We start from the raw sequence: 26234 nt of genomic DNA, 5'->3' as shown, positions 1-26234 counted from the left end.
ACTCAAAATACAAAAAACTTGCTGGGCGTGGTGGCGGGCACCTGTAATCCCAGCTACTCGAGAGGCTGAGGCAGAACCGCTGAACCCAGGAGGCAGAGGTTGCGGTGAGCCAAGATCAAGCCACTGCACTCCAGCCTGGGCAACGAGTGAAATTCCATCTCAAAAAAAAAATACAGGTCCAATTTCCACACTTTAATCTTTGGCGGGAGCGTGTTGTGAGTGTATGGCAGTTAAGGTAGTTTGTGAGATTATAAAGTGTTTTCTTATCAGAGCATGCCAGGTCGTTCACTGTGGTCCGTAGTGCCCCCGGGAAATAGCCCTGAGCCCCGGTCCCAGGCTCCAGCTCCCCAACCTACTGGGCAAAAGTTGAGAAGAAGGAACTAGAGTGTGTCGGGGACCACAGGCGGGGGTGGGGCTGTGACGTGTAGGAGGGCGGGACAGGCAGCAGGTGAGACGCCAGGTCTCCAGGGCTCCAATCACTCTGGAGACTGAACCATGGGGGGAAAACAGCAGGACAAGGATGATGAAGCCTATGGTGAGACCCGGGCAAGGCCCAGGACCCTGTGGAGGGAGAGGAGGATGGGTGCTATGGGAATGGTGGCTAGGACTGGCTCCAGGGAGAGGAACTAAGGAGAGTCCTGTGTCCCTGAGGGGAGGGCCCGGGAACCGGGAGCCATGGAGGGAGGGAGTCAGGATCCTGGGAGGAGGATGGGGCTTGGGGGCTGGGGCTGTTGCTGGCTGTTGTTGGGGAGTGAAGCTAGGTGTTTCTGAGGAGTTGGGGCTGAGGTCCTTGGGAGGAGGGAGAGATTTCAGGCCTGGACTCTGGGTCCCCAAGGGCAGGGCCCTAGGAAACAAAGCCGAGATGAAAGGTGACAGGTTGGGGCCCTGAGCAGAATGGGGCTGGAGGCTGGGAGTGTCCTGTGCTGCAGAGTCTGGGTGAGGCTAGGGCCCCTGTAAGGAGGAGGAGATTCAGCCTAGAGTCTGGGTCCCTGACGGGGAAAGCTGCTTGTAGCCTGCCAGCTCCCTTGAGGAGTCAGGGGACCCTGAGTGGGCTGGCCTCCACCTGCCAGGCTCTCCGGGAGAAGTGGCAGAGGGAGTGGGTTCTGCTGGGCATCCCTGTGAGGAGTTGGGGTGAAGGTCTTTGTGGAAAGGGGGCTGGGGTCCTGCCTAGGGGTCTCTGTGAGGAGCTAGGAGCAGGAGCTGGTCTTGGAGTACTTTGAGGAATAGGGACAGGGCCCCTGGGGTTCCTGTGAAGGGTGAGGCCTGAGGGGAGAAACAGCAGGGAGCCTGTTTCCAGAACCTGCGAGGAAAAGGGGCTGGGGTTCTGAGGAGAGAAGGAGCTAGGGGCCGGCGTCCAGATCCCCATGGGCAGCGAAGGCTGGGACTCACCTGCAGAGGCCCCCCTGGGTTTCTGCGCTGAAGGGGAAGGAACCCACATGACGGACCTTCTCGAGGAGAGGCTTGAATCCCTTAGGGCTATAGGGGAGTGGGCAGTGAGGACTCCCAAGTAGACTTCCTGGAGCGGCTTCAGGTCAATCATTGTCCATAAGTCACGGAGGGACAGAGTCCAGGGCACCTGGGGAGAGCAGACCCCACCCGCCCCTTCCCAGACTCCTGCCCAACCCTCGGCCCTCCCTCCTCAGTGCCCACAAGGAACCCTGACTGCCCGGCCCTCCTCCTCCGTGTGTGTGTACTCAGGGAGGACCAGGAACTCAACGTGCCTGCAATCTCTGTAGCCGGTCTCAGGTGTCACTCTGACTGCTGGCCCAGAGCCCGGAGCACACTGTGGCCAGAGGCCTGAGGTCCCACCGGAGTGAGGATGTGCAGGGCTGCTTCCCTCCCCAGGCCCTGCTGGGGTTGGCACCTTTGTCTCCAGTTTCTTCCCCCATAGCCTTGAGCCAGAGTGTAAGGCAGGGCCTGGGACAGATGTGGGAAGAAACTACGACCTCCCTGAGGGTCTGTGGGTCTGTGTGATCCCTGGGGAGGGATTAGGGAGGAGAGAGGGATGAGAATGAGGGTGTGAGAGCCACTGGGAGTCCCACATCCCAGCTAAAGGGAGACTCAGGAGAACCATGCCAGGGTAGGGCAGGGGACCAAGGCCATTTCCCAGACTGACTGCCTTGAGATGTGAGCCGGAAACTATAAAGGCCTTCCTTCCCCTCCCCGTGGCCGCCTGGGTGGAGTTCCCAGGAAGCTGCTGAGCTGCTGACCAGGCCTGGATCCTACCTTTCCGACTCCCCGGTTTTCCCCTCCTGCCAGTCCTGCTCTAGCCCATCTCCCTCCAAACACCTGAGGCCTGGGTAGGATCCCGGGGCTAGGAGGACTCAGCAGGACAAGATATGCAGAGAGAGACTCATTCTCCACACCTCTTCCCATGTCCCTCAGGGAAGCCAGTCAAATACGACCCCTCCTTTCGAGGCCCCATCAAGAACAGGTGAGCTCTGGGTACTGCTCTGGGGGCTGGCAGGGGTGGTGGGTGCAGTGTGGAATCCAATATTTGCTTTGTATTTGCTAAAATGTTAGTAAGAAACTTGTGAAAAAGACGAACTCCTGCCCCAGGTGGGTGGTGCCCTGGGGGGATCCTTGTGTCTGGAGCAGGCATCCAGGGCTTCCCAGTTCCGGGGGATGTTCTGTTTCTTAAGTGCCGGCTTCACAGGTGGGAGGACTCGCCTCGCTGAGCCCTTGAGAGCTGTGTGCTTTCCTGTGTTTTGCTTCAGAAGAAAGTCTACCCACCCAGAAAAAAGTTGTTTTTCTTTTTGTATTTTGGAGATGGGGGTTCACTGCAGCCTCAAACTCCTGTGCTCAAGTGATCCTCCTGCCCTAGCCTTCTGAGTAGCTGGGACTACAGGCATGCACCATCACACCAGGCTAATTTCTTTGAGATGGGAATCTCACTATGTTGCCCAGGCTGGTCTCAAACTTCTGGCCTCAAGTGATTCCCCTGCCTCAGCCTCCCAAGTAGCTGGGATCACAGTCATGAGCCAATGTGCCTGGCTAGGTTTTCTAAATAAAATAATATATTTTTAAAAACTTTGCTGGGCAGTAGTGGCACATACCTGTAATCCCAGCTACTTGGGAGGCTAACGCAGGAGAATCGCTTGAACCCAGGAGGCAGAGGTTGCAGTGAGTCAAGATCGTGCCACTGCACTCCAGTCTGTGTGACAGAGTGAGACTCTGTCTCAAAATAAAAAAATAAAAGCAATAAAAAATAAAAATAAAGCCTATTGATGCCCACGCTGCAGCAGCCCCCAACTCTCTAACCCTTGGTCCCTCCAGACCATAAACCCTACCTCCCCAAGTCTCCTTAGCTCAGCTTCTCATTTCTCTCTCAGAAGCTGTACAGATGTCATCTGCTGCATCCTCTTCCTGCTCTTCATTCTAGGTTACATCGTGGTGGGGATTGTGGGTGAGTTTCCAGCTCCTCAGAGCCGGGGCAGAGGGCGAGGGACAGTAACCCAGGGAGGGACCATTCCTATAATTGCCCCCACTAAGTCCCTGCCCTCCAATGACTCATCTGTGCCTCTGTCTGCAGCCTGGTTGTATGGAGACCCGCGGCAAGTCCTCTACCCCAGGAACTCTACCGGGGCCTACTGTGGCATGGGGGAGAACAAGTGAGTACAAAGGCGAGAAGAGGAGGGCAGGAACGAGGTCAGGTGGGGTGGGCAGGAGACACCCCCCCCAACTCAGGCTCCAGACCTGTCCGTGCTCTTCCACAGCCTTTCCCTGCTGTCCCCACCCCACCTCGGTCTCCCTGAATCCGACCACTCCAGGTCACGTTGAGAACCACTGCTGGACGGTTAGCTTCTTGAGTCCCCCCAGAATGGGAGGCAGTGGAGAGTCGTGTTAAGTGTATGAGTTTTACCGTTCAGAGATTGGTGTTTGGATCCCCAACTGGACCAACTTTTGGTTGCATGGCCTTGGACAAGTTACTCAAGCTCTCTGAGCTTTGATTTCCTTATCTGAAATGCAAGGAGAATTCCATAAGCAATCCCAAGAGTCCTCACATGCAGATGTCCAATAAGTAATAAAACCTCTAATATTTGTATAGCATTTACTATGTTCCAGGCAGGCAGTAAACTTTACACACACAAGCTCATTGAAATCTCATGAGGTAGGCACTATTCTTTTCTTTTTTTTTTTTTTGAGACGTAGTCTCACTCTGTCGCCCAGGCTGGAGTGCAGTGGCATGATCTCGGCTCACTGCAAGCTCCGCCTCCCGGGTTCACACCCTTCTCCTGCCTCAGTCTCCCAAATAGCTGGGACTACCAGCACCCACCACCATGCCTGGCTAATTTTTTTATATTTTTAGTAGAGACGGGGTTTCACTGTGTCAGCCAGGACAGGATGGTCTCGATCTCCTGACCTCGTGATCCGCCCACCTCGGCCTCGCAAAGTGCTGGGATTACAAGCGTGAGCCACTGTGCCTGGCCCACTATTCTTTTATATGGAGTAGAACCAAGACCGAGAACAAGTGACTTGCTCAAGATCATAAAGATGATATGAAGTCATGGAGCTCCAAGTTCATCCTATGAGCCATTTGTCAGCTGCTGCAATGCTGACTTACTCTGAGAGATCTTCTAGGCGTCTCCCTACCTTCCCAGCTGAACTAGGGCCAGGAGCTGGGGGGTGACTGGTCTGGGCCACGCTGGGCTGGGCCCACTGTATTCTTGAGAAATCACCCTAGTGGTCCCTCCCCTCCCCCAACACCTGACCAGGCCCTGATGCACACGGTCCCTCCCCTCCCACAGAGATAAGCCGTATCTCCTATACTTCAACATCTTCAGCTGCATCCTGTCCACCAACATCATCTCAGTGGCTGAGAATGGCTTACAGTGCCCCACGCCACAGGTCAGAGCCTGGGACCTGCCTCTGCCCCAGATCTCACCCAGAGTCTCAGGTTCCAGCCCCTTAGCATTCTCTCTGCGCCCAGGTGTGTGTGTCCTCCTGCCCGGAGGTCCCATGGACTGTGGAAAAAAACCAGTTCTCGCAGACTGTTGGGGAAGTCTTCTATACAAAAAACAGGAACTTTTGTCTGCCAGGGGTACCCTGGAATATGGTGAATATTGCCCCTAACCTCATCACTGTCGCCCAGGAGGGCTCAGGGTGGGTGCAAGTGGGAGGGGGAGTTGGGTAGATGATCACCAGGTTGGCTCTCCTGGGTGTGTGGGACAGGCTGAGCCCCATGGTGGTGGTGAGGGGACCCGCTTCTTCATCCTGCTCTGTGTCTGTGTGTCTGTCCTTTCACTCCTGCCACAGATGGTGATCACAAGCCTGCAACAGGAACTCTGCCCCAGTTTCCTCCTCCCCTCTGCTCCAGGTGAAAAGCACAAATTCCTTCCTCAGACATCATCTAGTCCAGTGTTTCCTTTCTTTCTTTCTTTTTTTTTTTGAGACGGAGTCTCAGTCTGTCACCCAGGCTGGAGTGCAGTGGTGTGATCTCAGCTCACTGCAAGCTCCGGCTCACTGCAAGCTCCTCCTCCCGGGTTCACGCCATTCTCCTGCCTCAGCCTCCTGAGTAGCTGGAACTACAGGCGCCTGCCACCATGCCCGGCTAATTTTTTTGTATTTTTAGTAGAGACAGGGTTTCACCATGTTAGCCAGGATGGTCTCGATCTCCTGACCTCATGATCCACCTGCATCAGCCTCCCAAAGTGCTGGGATTACAGGTGTGAGCCACTGCGCCCAGCCTAGCCCAATGTTTTCATTGCTTGAATGAAGAAACCAGGCCCAGAGAGAATGAAGTCACATAGCTTGTTGGTGGTAAAATTGGAATTAGCATCAGGTCTTCATTTTTATCTTTGTTATGTGGCCTTGCAGTCAGACCATCAGTGTTTTGGGGAACTACTATGTGCCAGGTGCTGGGGACAGAGGCAGGGATAACAACTGCTCCCTGCTTCAGCTACATTCTAGGTGAAGAGATCAGAGTTATTCACAAAGAGACTGTATGAAAATATCATGAAAACATACACAGGTGAATCTACACACTTTTTTTTTTTTAGACAGAGTCTTCCTCTGTCACCCAGGCTGGAGTGCAGTGGCGTGATCTCGGCTCACTGCAACCCCCGCCTCCCAGGTTCAAGCAATTCTCCTGCCTCGGCCTCCCGACTAGCTGGGATTACAGCACAAGGTGCCTGCCACCACGCCCGGCTAATTTTTATTTTTATTTTATTTATTAAATTTGTGTTTTTAGTGGAGACAAGGTTTCACTATCTTGGCTAAGCTGGTCTTGAACTCCTGACCTCGTGATCCACCCACCTCAGCCTCCCAAAGTGCCAGGATTACAGGCACAAGCCACCACGCCCAGCCTGCACACTTATTATTTTTATATATGCACAGGGAAAAGGCTAGAAGGATATTTGTTCAAATGTTATAAGTGAACGTGGCTGGGTGGTAGGCTCACAGTTGAACTTTTTTTCTTTTACAGTATGCTCTTCCTTCCAATAGCAAACGTCTTTTTTTCTTTTTTTAAGAGATGAGGTCTTGCTATGTTGCCCAGGCTGGTCTTGAACTCCTGGACTCAAGCAGTCCTCCCACCTCAGCCTCCCAAAGTGCTGGGATTACAGACATGAGCCCTGACACACAGTTGCAAATGTCATTTTTAATATAAAACATTTTTTTAGGCCAGCCATGGTGGCTCACGCCTGTAATCCTAGCATTTTGGGAGGCTGAGGCAGGCAGATCACCTGAGGTCAGGAGTTCAAGACCAGCCTGGCCAACATGGCGAAACCCCATCTCTACCAAAAATACAAAAATTAGCTAGGCATGGTGGCATGCACCTATTATCCCAGCTACTTGGGAGGCTGAGGCAGGAGAATTGCTTGAAACCGGGAGGCAGAGGTTGCAGTGAGCCGAGATTACACCACTGCACTCCAGCCTTGGTGACAGAGTGAGACTCCGTCTCAAAAAAAACAAAATTTTTAGGCCGGGAGTGGTGGCTCACACCTATAATCCCAGCACTTTGGGAGGCCAAGGCAGGCAGATCACAAGGTCAGGAGTTCGAGACTAGCCTGGCCAACGTGGTGAAACCCCGTCTCTACTAAAAATACAAAAATTAGCCAGGCATGATGGTAGGCGCCTGAAATCCCAGCTACTCGGGAGGCTGAGGCAGGAGAATCGTTTGAACCCAGAGGTGGAGGTTACAGTGAGCCGAGATGGTGCCACTGCACTCTAGCCTGGGCAACAGTGAGACTCCATCTCAAAAAAAAAACATTTTTTAAAACAATTTATAGCATAAGATAAGATATCCAGTTATCAATTTAAGTACAATAAGGAGTATCTCAAGCGAATGCTTCAAAGTCACGTAGATCTGAATATAAATTCTAGCACTTTCCAGCCCTGTGGTCTTGACCCAACTATGCAACCTCTCAACCTTGTTTCCTCATCTTTAGAATGTAAATGACAGTGAGGTGTGGTGGCTCATGCCTGTAGTCCCAACTGTTCAGGAGGCTAAGGCAGGAGGATCACTTGAGTCGTGGAGTTTGAGGTCACAGTGAGCTATGATTGTGCCACTGCACTCCAGCCTGGGCAATAGAGTGAGAGACCCTGTCTCTAAAAAAATAAATAGGCTAAATGAGGTGACTCACACCTGTAATCCCAACACTTTGGGGGGCTGAGGTGGGAGGATTGCTTGAGCCCAGGAGTTCAAGGCCAGCGTGGGCAACATAGCAAAACCTCATCTGTAGAAAAAACTTAAAAATTAGCCAAGTGTGGTGGTGCGCATCTGCAGTTCCAGTTGCTTGGGAGGCTATGTGGGGAGGATCGCTTGAGCCCAGGAGTTCGATGTCACAGTAAACTATGATCGTGCACCTGCACTCTAGCCTGGGTGACAGAGCCAGACCCTGACAAATAAATAAATAAATAACAAAGCAAGCCTGCCTGGCAAAGTTGTTGCAAGGATGGCAGTAAGTGGCTCTGTAGGCACATAACAAGTGCCAAAGGAGGTAGGGATAAGGTCAGAAGGCTTCCTGGAGGAGGTAAGATGCAGCTGGATTTGAACAGGGAGTCATGGATGGGATTTCTGATGGAAAGAGAGCCCTGAGAGAGAGGCACAGTAAGAGCAAAGGTATAGAGTAGAAGGGAACATGGGCTGGATTTGGACAGCAGAGCCTGGAAGGCTGGCCAGGGAGTGTGGACGCTGTCTCTGGGGCAGAGCCTCTGGAGATGTCTGAGTTGCAAAGGGACCCAGAGCCCTGGAGTGACGAAATCCAGGCTGTGCCACGGTCTCCCTGGCACTCCACTTGGGTGGAGGGCGGATGGAAGGGTGACAGGGTGTTCTAAGAGTTGAGGCCAGCGGAGAGGAGGGTCCAAACCAAGGCAGCGACAGGGAGGGGAGGCAGGGGATGGACTGGGCTCCATAGGGCAGAAGCCCATTTGTGAAATCAAAAGCAGCCCACTGAGGGATGCAAAGCCCATCACCCTTCCCTCCCCTAAGGGCACTGTGGACTGGGAGGGGCCAGAGACCTTCCAGGCAGAGCTCCTGGCCCCCAACCCAGCAGCCCGGCTCTCCCTTCTAGCTCTGGGGCGCTGCTTCCCATGGACCAACGTCACTCTACCGGCGCTCCCAGGGATCACCAATGACACCACCATAGCGCAGGGGATCAGGTAGGCACCTCCCTCCCCCACATCCTGGCCACACCCCTTCCACCCACAGCCCCGTCTGACTCTATCTCCCCAACAGCGGTCTTATTGACAGCCTCAATGCCCGAGACATCAGTGTTAAGATCTTTGAAGATTTTGCCCAGTCCTGGTATTGGATTCTTGTGTGAGTCACCAGATTCCCCTTCTCTCGTGTCCTTGCTTTCTCCCTCCCTGATCCTCTATCCCCTCGCCCAATGTCTGAAACACAGGTTTTGGACAGAGGAGGAGGAGCCAAAGCTCAGAATGGATTCCAAAACCAACAGGATTTATAAGGGAAAGAGGCCTAATCTGGGGACGTTGGGTGGTGTGTGGAAAGGCAGGGGGAGCCTCTGAAAGGGGAAAGATTTGAGGGACTAGGGCTGAACCTCACTGTCCTCATCCTGCCTACAGAGCCCTGGGAGTGGCTCTGGTCTTGAGCCTACTGTTTATCTTGCTTCTGCGCCTGGTGGCCGGGCCCCTGGTGCTGGTGCTGATCCTGGGGGTCCTGGGCGTGCTGGCATACGGCATCTACTACTGCTGGGAGGAGTACCGAGTGCTGCGGGACAAGGGCGCCTCCATCTCCCAGCTGGGTTTCACCACCAACCTCAGTGCCTACCGGAGCGTGCAGGAGACCTGGCTGGCCGCCCGTGAGTGTCCTGCCCACCCCCAAGCCACCAGCTTCCCAAGGACTGCCCTGGGCCATGCCCGGCCCCAGCCCTGGCCCTGACCTAGGTCTGTCTGCCCGTCCTCTGCAGTGATCGTGCTGGCGGTGCTTGAAGCCATCCTGCTGCTGGTGCTTATCTTCCTGCGGCAGCGGATTCGTATTGCCATCGCCCTCCTGAAGGAGGCCAGCAAGTTAGGGCCTGCCTGGGAGGGACATGGGGCTGAGGACAGCGTGGACCCAGGACAGGGGGTGCTAGAGAGGTGGCAGGGAGCCTCAGAGGAGAAGGGAGGAATAGCACAGTGGTGAACACTGCTATGGCTTTGCCTCTCTAAGCTTCTGCTTCCCCATCTGTAAAATGGGGGTAACAATAGTTCCTGCCTTCCAGGGTTGTTGTGAGGATTAATTGAGTGCCTGGAACATGACATAGGCCTTCTAGAGGGGTTGGTGGGAGTGGTGGTGGTTGAGTGGAATGGCAGGAACCCAGGCCAGGAGGGGCAGCAGCTTGCTCCTGACCAGGAACTGCCACACACACCTGCCAAGGGATCACACTTAGGGGTGATCTTCCCTTACTCCACTGAAGCTGCCCCAGATGGTTTCTCTGTGACTCTAGTTTCCTCTAAGGGTCCTGTGAGCCTGATTTATTCAGTTCTGTTTATCCAGTGAGCACCCACAGTGTGCCTAGCCCTGCACCAGGCCCTGAGGACACAGATATGAAAGATAATGTCACTGCCCCTGTTGGTGCCACCCTGGGGGAGTAGGGCAGGCCCCAGCGAGGGCAGAGATGGGGTCAGCCCCTTGAGAAGATGGACAGCTGGGGCAGTGACAGGGAACAGCTCTTGTTTCCCTGCAGGGCTGTGGGACAGATGATGTCTACCATGTTCTACCCGCTGGTCACCTTTGTCCTCCTCCTCATCTGCATTGCCTACTGGGCCATGACTGCTCTGTATCCTCTGCCCACGCAGCCAGCCACTCTTGGAGTCCTGGGGGGTAATGGAAAACAAAGCAATACTTGCCCCGTACAGTGCCTTGGTGTCACTGGAAGAGGTGCCCCTTTCTCTGGGCAGACGCAGCAGCACTGTGCCTGAACAGAGTTGAAAGGGTACCCACAGGCTGAATTTCAGCCCTCTCTGTGCAGCAAAAGATCTGCACAAGCACCTAGGAACAGGTCCCTAAGGAGTGAGTGGTCTGTGGAGACTTCATGTGACCATGCTTTCCTTGACTCCCCTCTGGGTACCTGGCTACATCAGGGCAACCCCAGTATGTGCTCTGGGCATCCAACATCAGCTCCCCCGGCTGTGAGAAATTGCCAATAAATACATCATGCGACCCCATGGTAAGAGGAAGCGGGGGACATGGAAGCAGGACTGGTAGGGCTGAGGGGCCGTAGGGGCCACATTCCTCATTGTACAGGGAAGACTGAGACCACAGAGGGCAAGAAACTCATGCAAGGTCACACACCCAACCCCCAGCAGAGCTAGAAGAAACCCGCTCCCAGAATACCTGGTATTCCTGTTGGGCCGTCCCTCATGTGGGGAGGGAAACTGAGGCTGGGAGAGACAGCCCTGGATACCAGGACTTACTCCACCCCTCCCCAGGACTTCCTCTGACTTGAGGACCATCAACCCACTTCACCCTCTGAGTCTCAGCCTACTCCTGTTTGTTTGTTTGGAGACAGGGTCTCGCTCTGTTGCCCAGGCTGGAGTGCAGCAGTGCAATCTCAGCTCACTGCAACCTCCATCCCCCAGGCTCAAGCAATCCTCCCACCTCAGTCTCCTGAGTAGCTGGGACTACTAGCATGTGACACCTACGCCAGGCTAATTTTTTTTTTTTTTTGAGATGGAGTCTTGCCGCGTCGCCCAGGCTGCAGTGCAGTGTCGCAATCTCAGCTCACTGCAAGCTCCGCCTCCCAGGTTCCCGCCATTCTCCTGCCTCAGCCTCCTGAGTAGCTGGGACTACAGGTACCCGCCACCACGCCCGGCTAATTTTTGAATTTTTTAGTAGAGACGGGGTTTCACCGTGTTAGCCAGGATGGTCTCGATCTCCTGACCTCATGATCCACCCGCCTTGGCCTCCCAAAGTGCTGGGATTACAGGCATGACCACCGCGCCTGGCCACGCCAGGCTAATTTTAAGCTTTTTGTAGAGGCAAGGTCTTGCTGTGTTGCCTAGGCTGATCTTGATCTCCTGGGGTTGCCCCGATGTAGTCAGGTATCCAAGCAATCCTCTGGCTTAACCTCCCAAGTACTGGGATTATAAGAGTGAGCTGCCACATGCAGCCCCACTCCTCTGTAAGATGGGGACAATTATAATAGCCATCCCTGGGGTGACTGAGAAGATGAAATGACTTTGGGTACATAAAGTGCTTAGTACAATGCCTGGCACCTGATAAGAGCTCAATAACAGGTCGGATTGTATTGTATCGTTAAGTCTTCCTCCCTTGGAACACAGAGCCCTAGGTAGTAGCTAGGTGGGACTCCCTGGGGGGGGACCTGGGAGAGAAGCTGCTTCCAACACTCTCTCTGAGGTTTCCCGGGAGTGGCGCTGGGTTGCTGGGAATTTACTCTTCTCAAACCTGCCATGTCTTCACCTCATCTGAGCTGGAAACATGAGCTGTGCTGCAGGCATTAGCCCCACTCCTATTAAAAAGGGGAGGTTTGGCCGGGCGCCATGGCTCACGCCTGTATTCCCAGCACTTTGGGAGGCCGAGGCAGGCGGATCGCCTGAGATCAGGAGTTTGAGACCAGCCTGGCCAACATGGCGAAACCCTGTCTCTACTAAAAGTACAAAAATTAGAAGGGTGTGGTAGCAGGCACCTGTAACCCCAGCTACTCAGGAGGCTGAGGCAGAAGAATTGCTTGAACCCAGGAGGCAGAGGTTGCAGTGAGCTGAGATCGTGCCAATACACTCCAGGTTTGGCAGCGAGACTCTCCGTCTCAAAAAAAAAGGGGGGGAGGTTTATTTACGTGTACAGAGGACCCACTATGTGCCAGGCCACTGGGTATACAAAGCCCAAAATGATGTGGTTCTTTTTCTTTTTCTTTTTTTTTTCTTTTTTAACGAAAAAAAAAGACTGTTACCCAGGCTGAAGTGCAGTTATGTGATCATGGCTCACTGCAGCCTTATCTCCCAGGCTCAAGTGATCTTCTCACCTCAGTCTCCCAAGTAGCCAGGACTACAAACGAGTGCCACCATGCCCGGCTAATTTTTTTTTTTTTTGAGAAGGAGTCTCGCTCTGTCACCCAGGCTGGAGTGCAGTGGCCAGATCTCAGCTCACTGCAAACTCCGCCTCCCGGGTTTACGCCATTCTCCTGCCTCAGCCTCCCGAGTAGCTGGGACTACAGGCGCCCGCCACCTCACCCGGCTAGTTTTTTGTAATTTTTTAGTAGAGACGGGGTTTCACCGTGTTAGCCAGGATGGTCTCGATCTCCTGACCTCGTGATCCGCCCGCCTCAGCCTCCCAAAGTGCTGGGATTACAGGCTTGAGCCACCGCGCCTGGCCTTTTTTTTTTTTTTTTTTTTTTTAAGAGATGGGGTTTCACTATGTTGCCCAGGCTGGTCTCGAACAACTGGGCTCAAGCAATTTGCCTGCTTCAGCCTCCAAAAGTGTTGGGATTACAGGCGTGCACAACTGTGCTGGGTATGACATGAGTGTTGTTTTCAACTTGCTTATGATCTAGCAGTAAAGACTGACAGAAGGCTGGGCACGGTGGCTCATGCCTGTAATCCCAGCACTTTGGGAGGCCAAGGCAGGTGGATCATGAGGTCCGGAGTTCGAGACCAGCCTGGCCAATATGGTGACAGAGTGAGACTCCATCTCAAAAAAGAAAAAAAAAGATTTTTTGATTAGCCAGGCATGGTGGCACACACCTGTAGTCCCAGCTACCCGGGAGGTTGAGGCAGGAGGACTGCTTGAATGCGGGAGGCAGAGGTTGCAGTGAGCTGAGATTGAGCCACTGTACTCCATTCTGGGCAACAGAGTGAGACCCTGTCTCAAAAAAAATTTTTCTTGGTTATATTTGCTATAAAGGGTTGTTTTTTAATTTGTGACTTTTTACTTTTTATTATGGGAATTTTGAAATATATGCAAAAGTAGAGATGATAACACAGTCAGTCCCTGTACCCAGATTCCACAACCCTCAACTTTCTACTATTCTTATTTCATCTATATCCTCACCCATAATTTTTTTTTTTTTTTGAGACGGAGTCTCGCTCTGTCGCCCAGGCTGGAGTGCAGTGGCCGGATCTCAGCTCACTGCAAGCTCTGCCTCCCGGGTTTATGCCATTCTCCTGCCTCAGCCTCCCAAGTAGCTGGGACTATAGGCGCCCGCCACCTCACCCGGCTAGTTTTTTGTATTTTTTTAGTAGAAACGGGGTTTCACCATGTTAGCCAGGATGGTCTCGATCTCCTGACCTCGTGATCCGCCCGTCTATGGCCTCCCAAAGTGCTGGGATTACAGGCTTGAGCCACCGCGCCTGGACTTTTTTTTTTTTTTTTTTTTGAGACGGAGTTTTTCTTGTCTCCCAGGCTAGAATTCAGTGGCATGATCTCGGCTCACTGCAACCTTTGCCACCTAGGTTCAAGCGATTCTCCTGCCTTAGCCTCCTGAATAGCTGGGATTATAGGTGTCTGCCACCATGCCTGGCTAATTTTTTGTATTTTCAGTAGAGATGCGGTTTCACCATGTTGGCCAAGCTAGTCTTGAACTGCTGACCTCAGGTGATACGCCTGTTTTGGCCTCCCAAAGTGCTGAGATTACAGGCTTGAGCCACCATGCCCACCACGTTAATTTTTTTTTCTGGAGACTTTTAAGGCAAATTCTGGACATCACGCCATTTCACCTGTACATACATCGGGATGGATCTCAACAGATAAGAACTGTTTAAAAGTATAGCCACTATATCATTATCACATCTCACAAAATTAACAATAATTCCTTAATATCATCAAACACCCAGCCTGTTCTATCTGCTGGAAAGGGTTTTGGTAGACGTTGCAGAGGCTGCTCTGGAAGAGGAATGCTGAGTGAGTGCCTTCCCCTCTGATTGAGACTGAGGGAGCTGATTATGCTTATGCTACAGGCAGACCAAACTGAATTTGAGCCTAGAGATGGAACTCTCAGACAGAACTTGACTCCCGCAGTTCAGAGAAGCTGCTTCTTCCCACCTGTCAACTCTGGGAGGGGCAGAAGCTACGGGGAATGGGACGCCCAGGCTCCATACTGAGGTGTCCGAAGCCTGAGACTACTCTATCTCCGTCTACCCTCCCAGGCCCAGCCTGTGAACTCTTCATGCCCAGGGCTGATGTGCGTCTTCCAGGGCTACTCATCCAAAGGCCTAGTCCAACGTTCTCTCTTCAACCTGCAAATCTATGGGGTCCTGGGGCTCTTCTGGACCCTTAACTGGGTACTGGCCCTGGGCCAGTGCGTCTTGGCCGGAGCCTTTGCCTCTTTCTACTGGGCCTTCCACAAGCCCCAGGACATCCCTACCTTCCCCCTAATCTCTGCCTTCATCCGCACACTCCGGTAAGGATGGGGCAGGGGCCTGGTCATTGTAAGCACGGGGGCCCCAGGGGTCCTGGAGCCGTTTCTGACTGCATGACACCCTCTGTAGTTACCACACCGGGTCGTTGGCATTTGGAGCCCTCATCCTGACCCTTGTGCAGATAGCCCGGGTCATCTTGGAGTATATTGACCACAAGCTGAGAGGTGAGCCTGGAGTCAGAGTAGGAGTCAGGAGCTGGGGAAGGCCATCAGGGAGGGGCTATAAGAGGCCAGTGACCAGAATGAGCTTTCCTTGCTCCCAGGAGTGCAGAACCCTGTAGCCCGCTGCATCATGTGCTGTTTCAAGTGCTGCCTCTGGTGTCTGGAAAAATTTATCAAGTTCCTAAACCGCAATGCATACATCATGGTGAGCCACACTGCAAGCAACCCTTTGTCCTGGTGCCCTTTGGTCTAGACACCCCCAATCCTGGTCCAGGCAGCTCACCTTGGTAACTCTGACCTTTCCACCTCGCTCAGATCGCCATCTACGGGAAGAATTTCTGTGTCTCAGCCAAAAATGCCTTCACACTACTCATGCGAAACATTGTCAGGTTAGGCTGTTCCCCACTCCCTTTGTGGCTCCCTCCTCCGATCTCCCACCCAAGGCTGGCTTCATGGGCGTGCTGTGCTCATCCGGGCCCTAGACTTGATTTAGTGCTCTGCTCTTGCCATCTTGAAATGTGAACAATTTTCATTTTGCACCAGTCCCCACAAATTACAAAGCCAGTTTTACTCTCAGCATTGCCAGGCTTCTCACCCTCAACCTCCCCTAACTTCTGGCACAGGGTGGTGGTCCTGGATAAAGTCACAGACCTGCTGCTGTTCTTTGGGAAGCTGCTGGTGGTTGGAGGTGTCGGTAAGGGACCAGGAGCTGTGGGGACAGAGGGTAGGTGTGCTGGGCAGTCGAAGAGGTGGCCTCAGAGGAGCAGCACTAACCCCTAGAATTATTCCACAGGGGTCCTGTCCTTTTTTTTTCTCTGGTCGCATCCAGGGACTGGGTAGAGACTTTAAGAGCCCCCATCTCAACTATTACTGGCTGCCCATCATGGTGAGTGACTCCCCTCTCTGCCGCTCCACCCCCAACTCCCCAAAGGAACCCTATAACCCCAACGGGTCGTGTGTCTTCCAGACCTCCATCCTGGGGGCCTACGTCATCGCCAGCGGCTTCTTCAGCGTTTTCGGCATGTGTGTGGACACGCTCTTCCTCTGCTTCCGTGAGTGACACCCCCAGCCACCTGTCCCCAACTTCAAAGTACTGAGCCATTCAAGCATTTTTTTGGAGATGTGGTGCTTCTAGAAACAGTTCCTTCGTGAGCTAAACGAACCAGAGGGAGCTTCTTGTGACATCCTGAGGCCAGGAGTTTAGGGAAGAAGGGAGAGAGTGAGCCCCCAGGCCAGCAGGCTCTCCAAAGAAGGAGTATTCTGATGGAGAAGTCTCTGCTATCTTCCCTAGGAAATCTCGGGTAGAAGTTAGTCATTAGAGGCCAGGCGCGGTGGCTCACTCCTGTAATCCCAGCACTTTGGGAGGCCGAGGTGGGCAGATCACTCTGAGGTCAGGAGTTCGAGACCAGCCTGGCCAACATGGTGAAACCCCTCTCTACTAAAAATACAAAAAATTAGCTGGGCGTGGTGGCAGATGCTTGTAATCCCAGCCACCTGGGAGGCTGAAGCAGGAGAATGGTTTGAACTCAGGAGGCGGCGGTTGCAGCGAGCCGAGATTGTGCCACTGCACTCCAGCCTGGGCGACAGAGCAAGGCTCCATCTCAAGAGAAAAAAAAAAAAAAGGCTTAAAAAAAGAAAAAAAGAGCCATTAGAGAGACTTCCCAGCAGGTGGCTGTAGCGGCAGGGGATTTTCTTAATCTACAGCATGCATCCATTCAGGGTTTGCCAGGCTCCTCCTAAGCTACTGACACGCATTTTTCCGCTAATTCTTATCATCACTCTGTGCAATATTATATTCCCGACCCCAGTTCACATGAAGAAACTGAGATTACATAACCTGCCCGGGGGTAGGGGTGGTAGTGCAGCTTGGATTCCAAACCCCGCAGGCTGCTTGCCTCCCAGTCCCCGATTTCCCAGCCCCAGGGTCCGCTCTAACCGATCTCTGTTGCGGCTCAGTGGAAGACCTGGAGCGGAACGACGGCTCCCTGGACCGGCCCTACTACATGTCCAAGAGCCTTCTAAAGATTCTGGGCAAGAAGAACGAGGCTCCTCCGGACAACAAGAAGAGGAAGAAGTGAGAGTTCCAGCCCAGATCCAGGACTGCACCCCACCCCCACCGTCCAGCCTCACTCCATTTTGTAGTGAAAAAGGTTTTAGGCCAGGCGCGGTGGCTCACGCCTGTAATCCAACACTTTGGGATGCCGAGGCGGGCGGATCACCTGAGTCAAGAGTTCGAGACCAGCCTGGCCAACATGGTGAAACCCCCGTCTCTACTAAAACTACAAAAATTAGCCGAGCGTGGCGGCATGCACCTGTCATCCCAGCTACTCAGGAGGTTGAGGCAGGAGAATCGCTTGAACCCGGGAGGCAGAGGTTGCAGTGAGCCGAGATCGCGCCACTGCACTCCAACCTGGGTGACAGACTCCGTCTCCAAAACAAAACAAACAAAAAAATATTTTATTAAAGATATTTTGTTTTCTCTGTAAATCTGTGACTCATTCTCTCCACGACGACAGGCGGCCTTTTTTTTTTTTTTTTTTTCCCGGCGCCCGGCTCTTTAAAATTGGCCCGCCCCTGTGATGCGTCCTGGTGCCGCGGCCAATCAAAAAGCCCAATACGGATGGTGCAAGTCCCTTCTTCCCCCCAGCCAGTCCGCTTCCCGTTCGAGTCACGCGCTCCGGGCCTCCAAGAGGGCCAATCGGAAGGGCAAGCTTCGAGGCGCTGCGTGATCACGTGGGAGAAGATGTGCTGCTTGAAGACCAATTAGAGTCCTGGAAGCGCGGTGGGGCCTCCAGACGGGGGCGGGCTTAAGGGTGACATCTGCGCTTTAAAGGGTCTGGGTCAGCTGCCTCTCGACCCTGTGGAGTCTAGCTGCTGGAGTCACGGCAGCTGCGGGGAGAGATGGCTGGGGAGCGACCCGGCACGGCGCTCCGGCGCAGACGCTGGGGGCCACGGATTCTGGGCTTCTGGGGAGGCTGTAGGGTTCGGGTGTTTGCCGCGATCTTCCTGCTGCTGTTGTCTCTGGCAGACTCCTGGTCCAGGGCTGAGAACGACTTCGGTCTGGTGAGTCACCCGTCACACAGCCCTATCACCGACCCACGCAGGTGATCGACACCTAGTGTCCCCCGGGACGCGGGCGGCTGAACCGCTTTTCCGCAACAGGACCCTTTTCTTTCTTCCAGACCCCGTTTCTTCCGACCGCTCCCTCTCCGGGTCCCCGTCTTCCTCCTCATTCGAGCCCCTTCCTCTTTTGGGGTCCCCTTCCCTCCCTGAAGGCTTCTTCTCCTCTCGTAGACCCTCCCCTGCCCCGAACCGCTAGCTTCGCTCCAAACTCTCCTTCGTGTTCCTCTTTCTTGTTCTGGGACCCCAGCCCTACTCGGGATCCCCATTAGATCCTCCCTCTCCCATCGGAACCTGAGTTCCTAAAACCCCCAAGACAAGGTTGTATTTGTTGACCCTTCCTTCTCCCATGACAGGTGCAGCCGCTGGTGACCATGGAGCAACTGCTGTGGGTGAGCGGGAGACAGATCGGCTCAGTGGACACTTTCCGCATACCACTCATCACAGCCACTCCGCGGGGCACTCTCCTCGCCTTTGCTGAGGCAAGGAAAATGTCCTCATCCGATGAGGGGGCCAAGTTCATCGCCCTGAGGAGGTCCATGGACCAGGGTATAAAGATGCCTGGGTGAAAGAGCCGGTGCTAGGTCGGATGAGTAGGCAGCCCAATGGGCCCAAGGGCCCTGAGGATAGGGGAACTTAGAGGGTTGGTTGCCTGGGTTCCTGAGGGGTAGGGGGAAACTGACAAGGGCAAGTGTCTAGGACAGTGATCTGGAAATTGGGATCACCAAGGAGTTGGACATTCATTCAGCAAACATTTATTGGGTACCTACTATATACCTATACTAGGCACTGTTTTAGGTTTAATGAATATAGCCACGAACAAAACAAAAACCTCTGCCCTCACAGGACTTAAATTCTGTTGGAAGGAGACAGACAAGCATAATAAACGAGCAAATTTTTTTGTGTGTTGCAAGGTGATAAATGCAATGGAGAAAAATAAAACAGGACAAGAGGTATAGATAGTGCAAGTGTTGGATTGCACCCTGGGGCTGTCGGAAGGCCTGGGGTCCCTAGCAGGAGGTGGGAAATTAACGGGAAGTGGTAGAAAGGGTACCTGCGGAGTGCTCACTCTGGGTTTCTTCCTCCACTTTTTTCAGGCAGCACATGGTCTCCTACAGCGTTCATTGTCAATGATGGGGATGTCCCCGATGGGCTGAACCTTGGGGCAGTGGTGAGCGATGTTGAGACAGGAGTGGTATTTCTTTTCTACTCCCTTTGTGCTCACAAGGCCGGCTGCCAGGTGGCCTCTACCATGTTGGTTTGGAGCAAGGATGATGGTGTTTCCTGGAGCACACCCCGGAATCTCTCCCTGGATATTGGCACTGAAGTGTTTGCCCCTGGACCGGGCTCTGGTATTCAGGTCTCTGTCCTAGGAGATAGGTGGAGGGGGCTGCCTTGTGGAGAGTCTGAGGGATACCCGCAAGTGGACTCCTTTCCAAGGGGAAGATTCTCTGAAGTCAGATTTTCTGGCTTGGGTGGGATTCCTTGAAAGACAGGGCATCCTGGTAGGAACACACCATCAGGAGGAGAGGGAACTTTGCCATTGGCTTCCCATTTGGCATTGTCAACAGGACTGTGCTAGTCCATGCAATACCCTCATGCAGAGTGGAAAAAGGCACTGCCTCTTTGGACAGACACAAGCCTTTGCCGGGGTGCACAGCTTGGCAGGTGAGCACAGGTTGGGCTTAAGCTCTCGTGCACCCTGTGGCTGGGCCCCCGGTGCACATGTCCAGCTGCACACCCTGGGAGAGCTTCTTAATTCAAACAGGGTATGTGTTTATGGGATCCGACTGGAACCCTCAGTGAGCAAGGGCCGAACTGAAGGGGACCATACATGTGATTGCATTTGGGAAGTGGTGGGTTCCCTGTCCCTGCCTCTGAGCCTCTAGAGTCTCCTTCTGTGACACCCAGTTCCCTTTCCCACAGAAACAGCGGGAGCCACGGAAGGGACGCCTCATTGTGTGTGGCCATGGGACGCTGGAGCGGGACGGAGTCTTCTGTCTCCTCAGCGATGATCATGGTGCCTCCTGGCGCTATGGGAGTGGGGTCAGCGGCATCCCGTACGGTCAGCCCAAGCGGGAAAATGATTTCAATCCTGATGAATGCCAGGTCAGGAGTCCATGAGATGCTCCCTACCCATTTGACCCTCCCTGCCCTCCAGAGCATCGTTTCACACACAGACCCAGGGTCTGACTGCTCAGCTCAGTGCCACACACCCTTGCTCCCCTCAGGGACAGGGCATTTTGCCTGTTCCTTCCCTGAGGTCCTGTCCTCTCCCCTCAGCCCTATGAGCTCCCAGATGGCTCAGTCGTCATTAATGCCCGAAACCAGAACAACTACCACTGCCACTGCCGGATTGTCCTCCGTAGCTACGATGCCTGTGATACACTGAGGCCCCGTGATGTGACCTTCGACCCTGAGCTCGTGGACCCTGTGGTAGCTGCAGGAGCTGTAGTCACCAGCTCCGGCATTGTCTTCTTCTCCAACCCAGCACATCCAGAGTTCCGTGAGTGCCTCATGGGTGGGGTCAGCAGGGAGAGCCGTGTGTCTAGATAAGGCCTGGGCAGAGACCCTCCCTCCCTGACTCTCCTGCTCTCCCCAGGAGTGAACCTGACCCTGCGCTGGAGCTTCAGCAATGGTACCTCATGGCGGAAAGAGACAGTGCAGCTATGGCCAGGCCCCAGCGGCTACTCATCCCTGGCAACCCTGGAGGGCAGCATGGATGGAGAAGAGCAGGCCCCCCAGCTCTACGTCCTGTATGAGAAAGGCCGGAACCACTACACAGAGAGCATCTCCATGGCCAAAATCAGTGTCTATGGGACGCTCTGAGCTGTGCCACTGCCACAGGGGTATTAGGCCCAGGACTCTGCCTTCAAGACCACGGGTCTGTAGAAGGTCTGCTGAAGACGTCTGAAAGACAGTTCCATCTTCATTTAGACTCCAGCCTTGGCAAAATCACCTTCCCTTTACCAGGGAAATCACTTCCTTTAGGACTGAAAGCCAGGCATCCTCTCCCACAAAAAAGTCCTGCCCACATCCTTCCCATGTGGCCAAGTGTGGCCCCACCACCCTCTCTGCCCTCCCTCCCGGGACATTAATTGGTCCTGTCTTGGGCTGGGCTAGTGAGCTGTAGAATTGAATCTGTGTGAACTCAGGGAACTGGGGAAGGTTGAGCCTCCTCTTTGGTGTTGGGGTAAGATAACTGCTTTCAAGAGGGCTGGTGAAAGTCCCCAGATGGCAGGATATTTGGTTTCAGAGTAAGGACTAGGTGCACCACCCCCATTGACTATTTATCAATCAAAATGTTAGTAACTTAAAATTTTTAATGAAGGATAATGAGTATTTGTAGAGTCTCTATGGTTCTGTCAATGTACATCTTCATGTCTGTTTCCCTCGTGTATCCTTGTGAGCCTGGGTAAGTTCTGGGGAGAGAGCTGACATGCATATTGCCTGTGAAAATCTGACTTTGGCAAATCAAATCCTGTTTTCCTTTTGACATTCCCTCTTTTTTTGTTGTTGCTTTTTATGAGACAGGGCTCATCACCCAGGCTGGAGTGCAGTTGCACAATCACGGCTCACTGAAGCCTCGACCTCCTGGGCTCAAGTGATCCTCACATCTCAGCCTCCAGATTAGTTGGACTACAGGTGGGTGACATCATGCCTGGTTAATTTTTTTTTTTTTTTTTTTTTTTTTTTTTTTTTTTTTTTTTTTTTTTTGAGAACGGAATCTCGCTCTGTCGCCCAGGCTGGAGCGCAGTGGCCGGATCTCAGCTCACTGCAAGCTCCGCCTCCCGGGTTTACGCCATTCTCCTGCCTCAGCCTCCCGAGTAGCTGGGACTACAGGCGCCCGCCACCTCGCCCTGCTAGTTTTTTGTATTTTTTTAGTAGAGACGGGGTTTCACCGTGTTAGCCAGGATGGTCTCGATCTCCTGACCTTGTGATCCGCCCGTCTCGGCCTCCCAAAGTGCTGGGATTACAGGCTTGAGCCACCACGCCCGGCCCATGCCTGGTTAATTTTTTTTATTTTTACTTTTAGTAGAGACAAGGTTGCGCTATGTTGCCCAGGATGGTATGGAACTCCTGTGCTTAAGCAATCCTCATGCCTCAGCTTCCCAAAGTGCTGAGGTTACAGCTATGAGCCACTGCACCCAGCCTACATTCCTTCTTATCACTGAGAAACAGGTTGATCTTCACAGGTGTAATGAGTATGAAGGGAGTGCCATAATATATTATTTATTTATTTATTTTTTGAGATGGAGTCTCACTCTGTCACCCAGGCTGGAGTGCAGTGGCGCGATCTTGGCACACTGCAACCTCCACCTCCCGGGTTCAAGCGATTCTCCTGCCTTAGCCTCCTGGGTAGCTGAGATTACAGGCACCTACCACCATGCCCAGCTAATTTTTGTATTTTTAGTAGAGACGGGGTTTCACCATGTTGGTCAGGCTGGTCTCGAACTCCTGACCTTGTGATCCACCTGCTTCAGCCTCCCAAAGTGTTGGGATTACAGGCATGAGCCACCGCGCCTGGCAATATTTTTAATTTTTGAGATAAGATCTCTCTGTCACCCCAGCTGGAGTGCAGTGGCATATTAGAGCTCACTGTAGCTTTGATCTCCTGGGCTCAAGTGATCCTCCCACCTCAGCCTACCAAGTAGAAAGTAGGGACTACAGGTGTGTGACACCACACCCAGCTGAATTTTTTTTTGTTGTTTTTTTTTTGAGACAGAGTCTCACTCTGTCGCCCAAGCTGGAGTGCAGTGGCCGGATCTCAGCTCACTGCAAACTCCGCCTCCCGGGTTTACGCCATTCTCCTGCCTCAGCCTCCCAAGTAGCTGGGACTACAGGCGCCCGCCACCTTGCCCAGCTAGTTTTTTGTATTTTTTAGTAGAGACGGGTTTCACCGTGTTAGCCAGGATGGTCTCGATCTCCTGACCTCGTGATCTGCCCGTCTCGGCCTCCCAAAGTGCTGGGATTACAGGCTTGAGCCATTGCGCCCGGCCCCAGCTGATTTTTTTTTTTTTGAGACAAGTCTCGCTCTTGTCCCCCAGGCTGGAGTATGATGGCGCAATCTCAGCTCACTGCAACCTCTGCCCCCCAGGTTCAAGCGATTCTCCTGCCTCAGCCTCCCAAGTAGCTGGGATTACAGGTGCCCGCCACCATGCCCGGCTAATTTTTGTATTTTTAGTAGAGACGGGGTTTCACCATGATGGCCAGGCTGGTCTTGAACTCCTGGCCTCAGGTGATCCGCCCACCTCAACCTTCCAAAGTGCTGGGATTACAAATGTGAGCCATGGTGCTGGCTGGCTGATGTTTTCAATTTTTAGTAGAGACAAAGTCTCACTACGTTGCCTAGGTTGGTCTCAAACTGCTGAGCTCAAACAATCCACGAGCCATGTTCTCTCAAAGTGCTGGGATTACAGGCTTGAGCCACCGCATTCAGCCTATAAGATGTCTTAAAATCCACACTCGGCCAAGCGTGGTGGCTCACACCTGTAATCCCAGCACTTTGGGAGGCCGAGGTGCATGGATCACAAGGACAGGAGTTCAAGACCAGCCTGGCCAATATGGTGACATCTCATCTCTACTAAAAATACAAAAACTAGCCGGGCGTGTTGGCATGCACCTATCGTCCCAGCTACTCAGGTGACAGACAGGAGAATCACTTGAACCAGGAGGCAGAGGTTGCAGTGAGCTGAGATGACACCACTGCATACCAGCCTCGGTGACAGAGTGAGACTCCGTCTGAAAAAAAAAAAAAAAAATTCATGTTGTTTTATAGTTCTAACATGGGGTAGGATACTATCCTCCATGAAATAGGGTGCAAGTGTGTGAAATACAGATGGGAATCCTGTCCCGGCTAGCCTGACAGGGAAGTGAGCACTTCCTATGGCAAATTATGTAAGAAAATGTTCCCCAGGCAGATGCTTATGAAAAGAATCTGGGCAGCCTGCAGGTGAGTGGGAGAGCCCTTGCTTTCCTCCATGTGGAAGGAAAATGCAGTGCCTAGATGAGATGTTAAGAAAGTTAAAAGGCGGTCGGGCCCGGTGGCTCAAGCCTGTAATCCCAGCACTTTGGGAGGCCGAGACGGGCGGATCACGAGTTCAGGAGATCGAGACCATCCTGACTAACACGGTGAAACCCCGTCTCTACTAAAAATACAAAAAAAAAAACTAGCTGGGCGAGGTGGTGGGCGCCTGTAGTCCCAGCTACTCGGGAGGCTGAGGCAGGAGAATGGCGTAAACCCGGGAGGCGGAGCTTGCAGTGAGCTGAGATCCGGCCACTGCACTCCAGTCTGGTCAACAAAGCAAGACTCCATCTCAAAAAAAAAAAAAAAAAAAAAAAAAAAGAAAGTTAAAAGGGTGGGCGTGGTGGCTCACGCCTGTAATCCCATCAGTTTGGGAGGCCAAGGCGGGCGGATCATGAGGTCAGGAGTTCCAGACCAGCCTGGCCATCATCGTGAAACCCCGTCTCTACTAAAAATACAAAAACGAGCCAGGCATGGTGGCAGGTGCCTGTAATCCCAAGCTACTTGGGAGGCTGAGGCAGGAGAATCGCTTGAACCCAAGAGATGGAGGTTGCAGTGAGTTGAGACCACACCACTGCACTCCAGCCACCACTGCACTCCAGCCTGGGTGACAGAGCAAGACTCCGTCTCAAAAAAAAAAAAAAAAAGACAGTTAAAGACTGTGGGCTGAGGGCCACATTCATTTGCAGTTAGAGGTTTGTTTTAACTGTTTCTCTAAGAAATGTTGGGATAATTTATTCTGTCTGATGGAAGCAGTAGAATAATCCCAGTATATGTCAAGGCATGGTATAATTTTGTAATATTTTATACAGAATTTGTGATCAGTAATATAATATTTATTTTTTTATCAAGACATTTGTAAAAACACACAAAAGTAGAGAAAATAGTTTAATGAACCCCATGTACCCAGCGTCCAGTTCCAACAGTTATCAAGGTGTTGCCACATTTGCTTCTGTTCCTTTTTTCTTTTCCTTTTTTTTGCTGAAGTATTTTAAAGCAAATCCCAGACCTCATGACATTCTCCCCTACATTATTAAGTATGCATCTCATTCTTTAAAATGAAGTTTTGACCGGGCGCCTGACTCATGCCTGTAATCCCAGCACTTTGGGAGGCCGAGGCACGTGGATCACCTAAGGTCAGGAGTTCGAGACCAGTCTAGCCAACATGGCAAAACCCTGTCTCTACTAAAAAATAAAAATTAAAAAAAAAAATTGCAGAAACCCCATCTCTAGTAAAAATATAAAAATTAGCTGGGCATGGTGGCGGGTACCTGTATTCCCAGCTACTCAGGAGGATGAGGCAGGAGAATTGCATGAATCCAGGAGGCAGAGGTTGCAGTGAGCCGAGATGGTGCCCCTGCACTCCAGCCTGGATGCAGAGTGAGACTCCATCTCAAAATAAATAAATAAATAAAAATAATAAAATGAATGTTTGGTTATATAACCATAATGCCAATGCAGACCCAAAAAATTAACAATAACTCTGTGTCATCATCTAATATCGTCATTATCCAAATTACATCAAATGTCTCAAAAGTATTTATAGATGATTTGTTTGAATCAGGATCCAAAAAGAATCTACACATTGGCTTTACTTACTTCTTTTTGTGCAGACAGGGTCTCACTGTTGTCCAGGCTGGTCTCTAACTCCTGGACTCATGCATTCCCTCCTGCCTTAGCCGAGTAGCTAGGGTTACAGGCATGTGCCACTACATTTGACTCACATTGCATTTCGATGTCTCTTAAATCGCTTAATCTACAATAGTCCACCTCCTCTTCCCTTTTTTGTTCTTTTTTTAAATGCCATCTATGCAGAAACAGGGTTATTTGTCCTGTAGAATAGTCCCATTCTCTGGATTTGTCACTTTGCTTTGTCAGTGTCGTTTAATTTATTCCTCCATCCCTTGTATTTTAGTTATCAAACCTCTAAAGGTTTGATTGGATTCACATTCCATTTTGGAGGAGCAAGAGTCCTTCCTAAGTGCTTCCTATTGTATCTGCACTGTCTGCTTGTCCCTCTCTGACTCAAGCTGTGATTGAGCAGTGGGTTCAGATAGCCATAGCCTGACCTCTCTCTTGTAAGTTTCCCCATCAACCTTTCAACTGAC

The 26234-nt window shown here is 52.4% G+C and overlaps 2 protein-coding genes across 4 annotated transcripts; both read left to right on the top strand.

The window, feature by feature from the left end:
* Nucleotides 1–429: 429 nt before the first annotated feature.
* Nucleotides 430–17199, top strand: SLC44A4 (solute carrier family 44 member 4). The gene is given in 22 exon segments (XM_010383336.2): nt 430–535; nt 2386–2434; nt 3333–3406; nt 3533–3611; nt 4749–4848; nt 4931–5056; nt 5257–5317; nt 8514–8601; nt 8678–8761; nt 9028–9263; nt 9372–9471; nt 10131–10223; nt 10511–10613; nt 14548–14801; nt 14890–14984; nt 15083–15186; nt 15297–15370; nt 15605–15675; nt 15775–15784; nt 15786–15867; nt 15949–16033; nt 16938–17199. Coding segments are annotated over 22 exon segments (2130 nt in total). The 5' UTR covers nt 430–495; the 3' UTR covers nt 17060–17199.
* A 529-nt stretch (nt 17200–17728) lies between these two features.
* Nucleotides 17729–21594, top strand: NEU1 (neuraminidase 1). 3 transcript variants are annotated; one of them, XM_010383338.2, is made up of 6 exons: nt 17729–18044; nt 18458–18650; nt 19199–19272; nt 20028–20210; nt 20385–20607; nt 20704–21594. In XM_010383338.2, the coding sequence occupies exons 1-6, from the start codon at nt 17883–17885 to the stop codon at nt 20928–20930; spliced, it is 1062 nt and encodes a 353-aa protein (XP_010381640.1). In that variant the 5' UTR covers nt 17729–17882; the 3' UTR covers nt 20931–21594. The 3 variants fall into 3 exon arrangements, with proteins under 3 accessions (XP_010381640.1, XP_010381639.1, XP_030784996.1); XM_010383337.2 differs by having other exon boundaries at nt 19199–19461; nt 20704–21472; XM_030929136.1 differs by lacking the exon at nt 19199–19272 and having other exon boundaries at nt 17755–18044; nt 18458–18583.
* Nucleotides 21595–26234: the final 4640 nt, after the last annotated feature.

The sequence above is a fragment of the Rhinopithecus roxellana genome, chromosome 4 (genome assembly GCF_007565055.1).
Source record: "Rhinopithecus roxellana isolate Shanxi Qingling chromosome 4, ASM756505v1, whole genome shotgun sequence".
NCBI classification, from domain to species: Eukaryota; Metazoa; Chordata; class Mammalia; order Primates; family Cercopithecidae; genus Rhinopithecus; species Rhinopithecus roxellana.
Note: the sequence above shows the minus strand (reverse complement) of the source record. Positions and strands in the feature narration are given on the sequence as shown.

What these genes read in the sequence shown, in the direction of transcription:
- NEU1 (XM_010383337.2), top strand. Translation starts at nt 17,883, where the DNA reads ATGGCTGGGGAGCGACCCGGCACGGCGCTCCGGCGCAGACGCTGGGGG. An exon ending in GAGGAGGTCCATGGACCAGG is followed by an intron (nt 18,651 to 19,198) that starts GTATAAAGATGC and finishes CACTTTTTTCAG; the next exon opens with GCAGCACATGGTCTCCTACA. An exon ending in CCCAGCACATCCAGAGTTCC is followed by an intron (nt 20,608 to 20,703) that starts GTGAGTGCCTCA and finishes TGCTCTCCCCAG; the next exon opens with GAGTGAACCTGACCCTGCGC.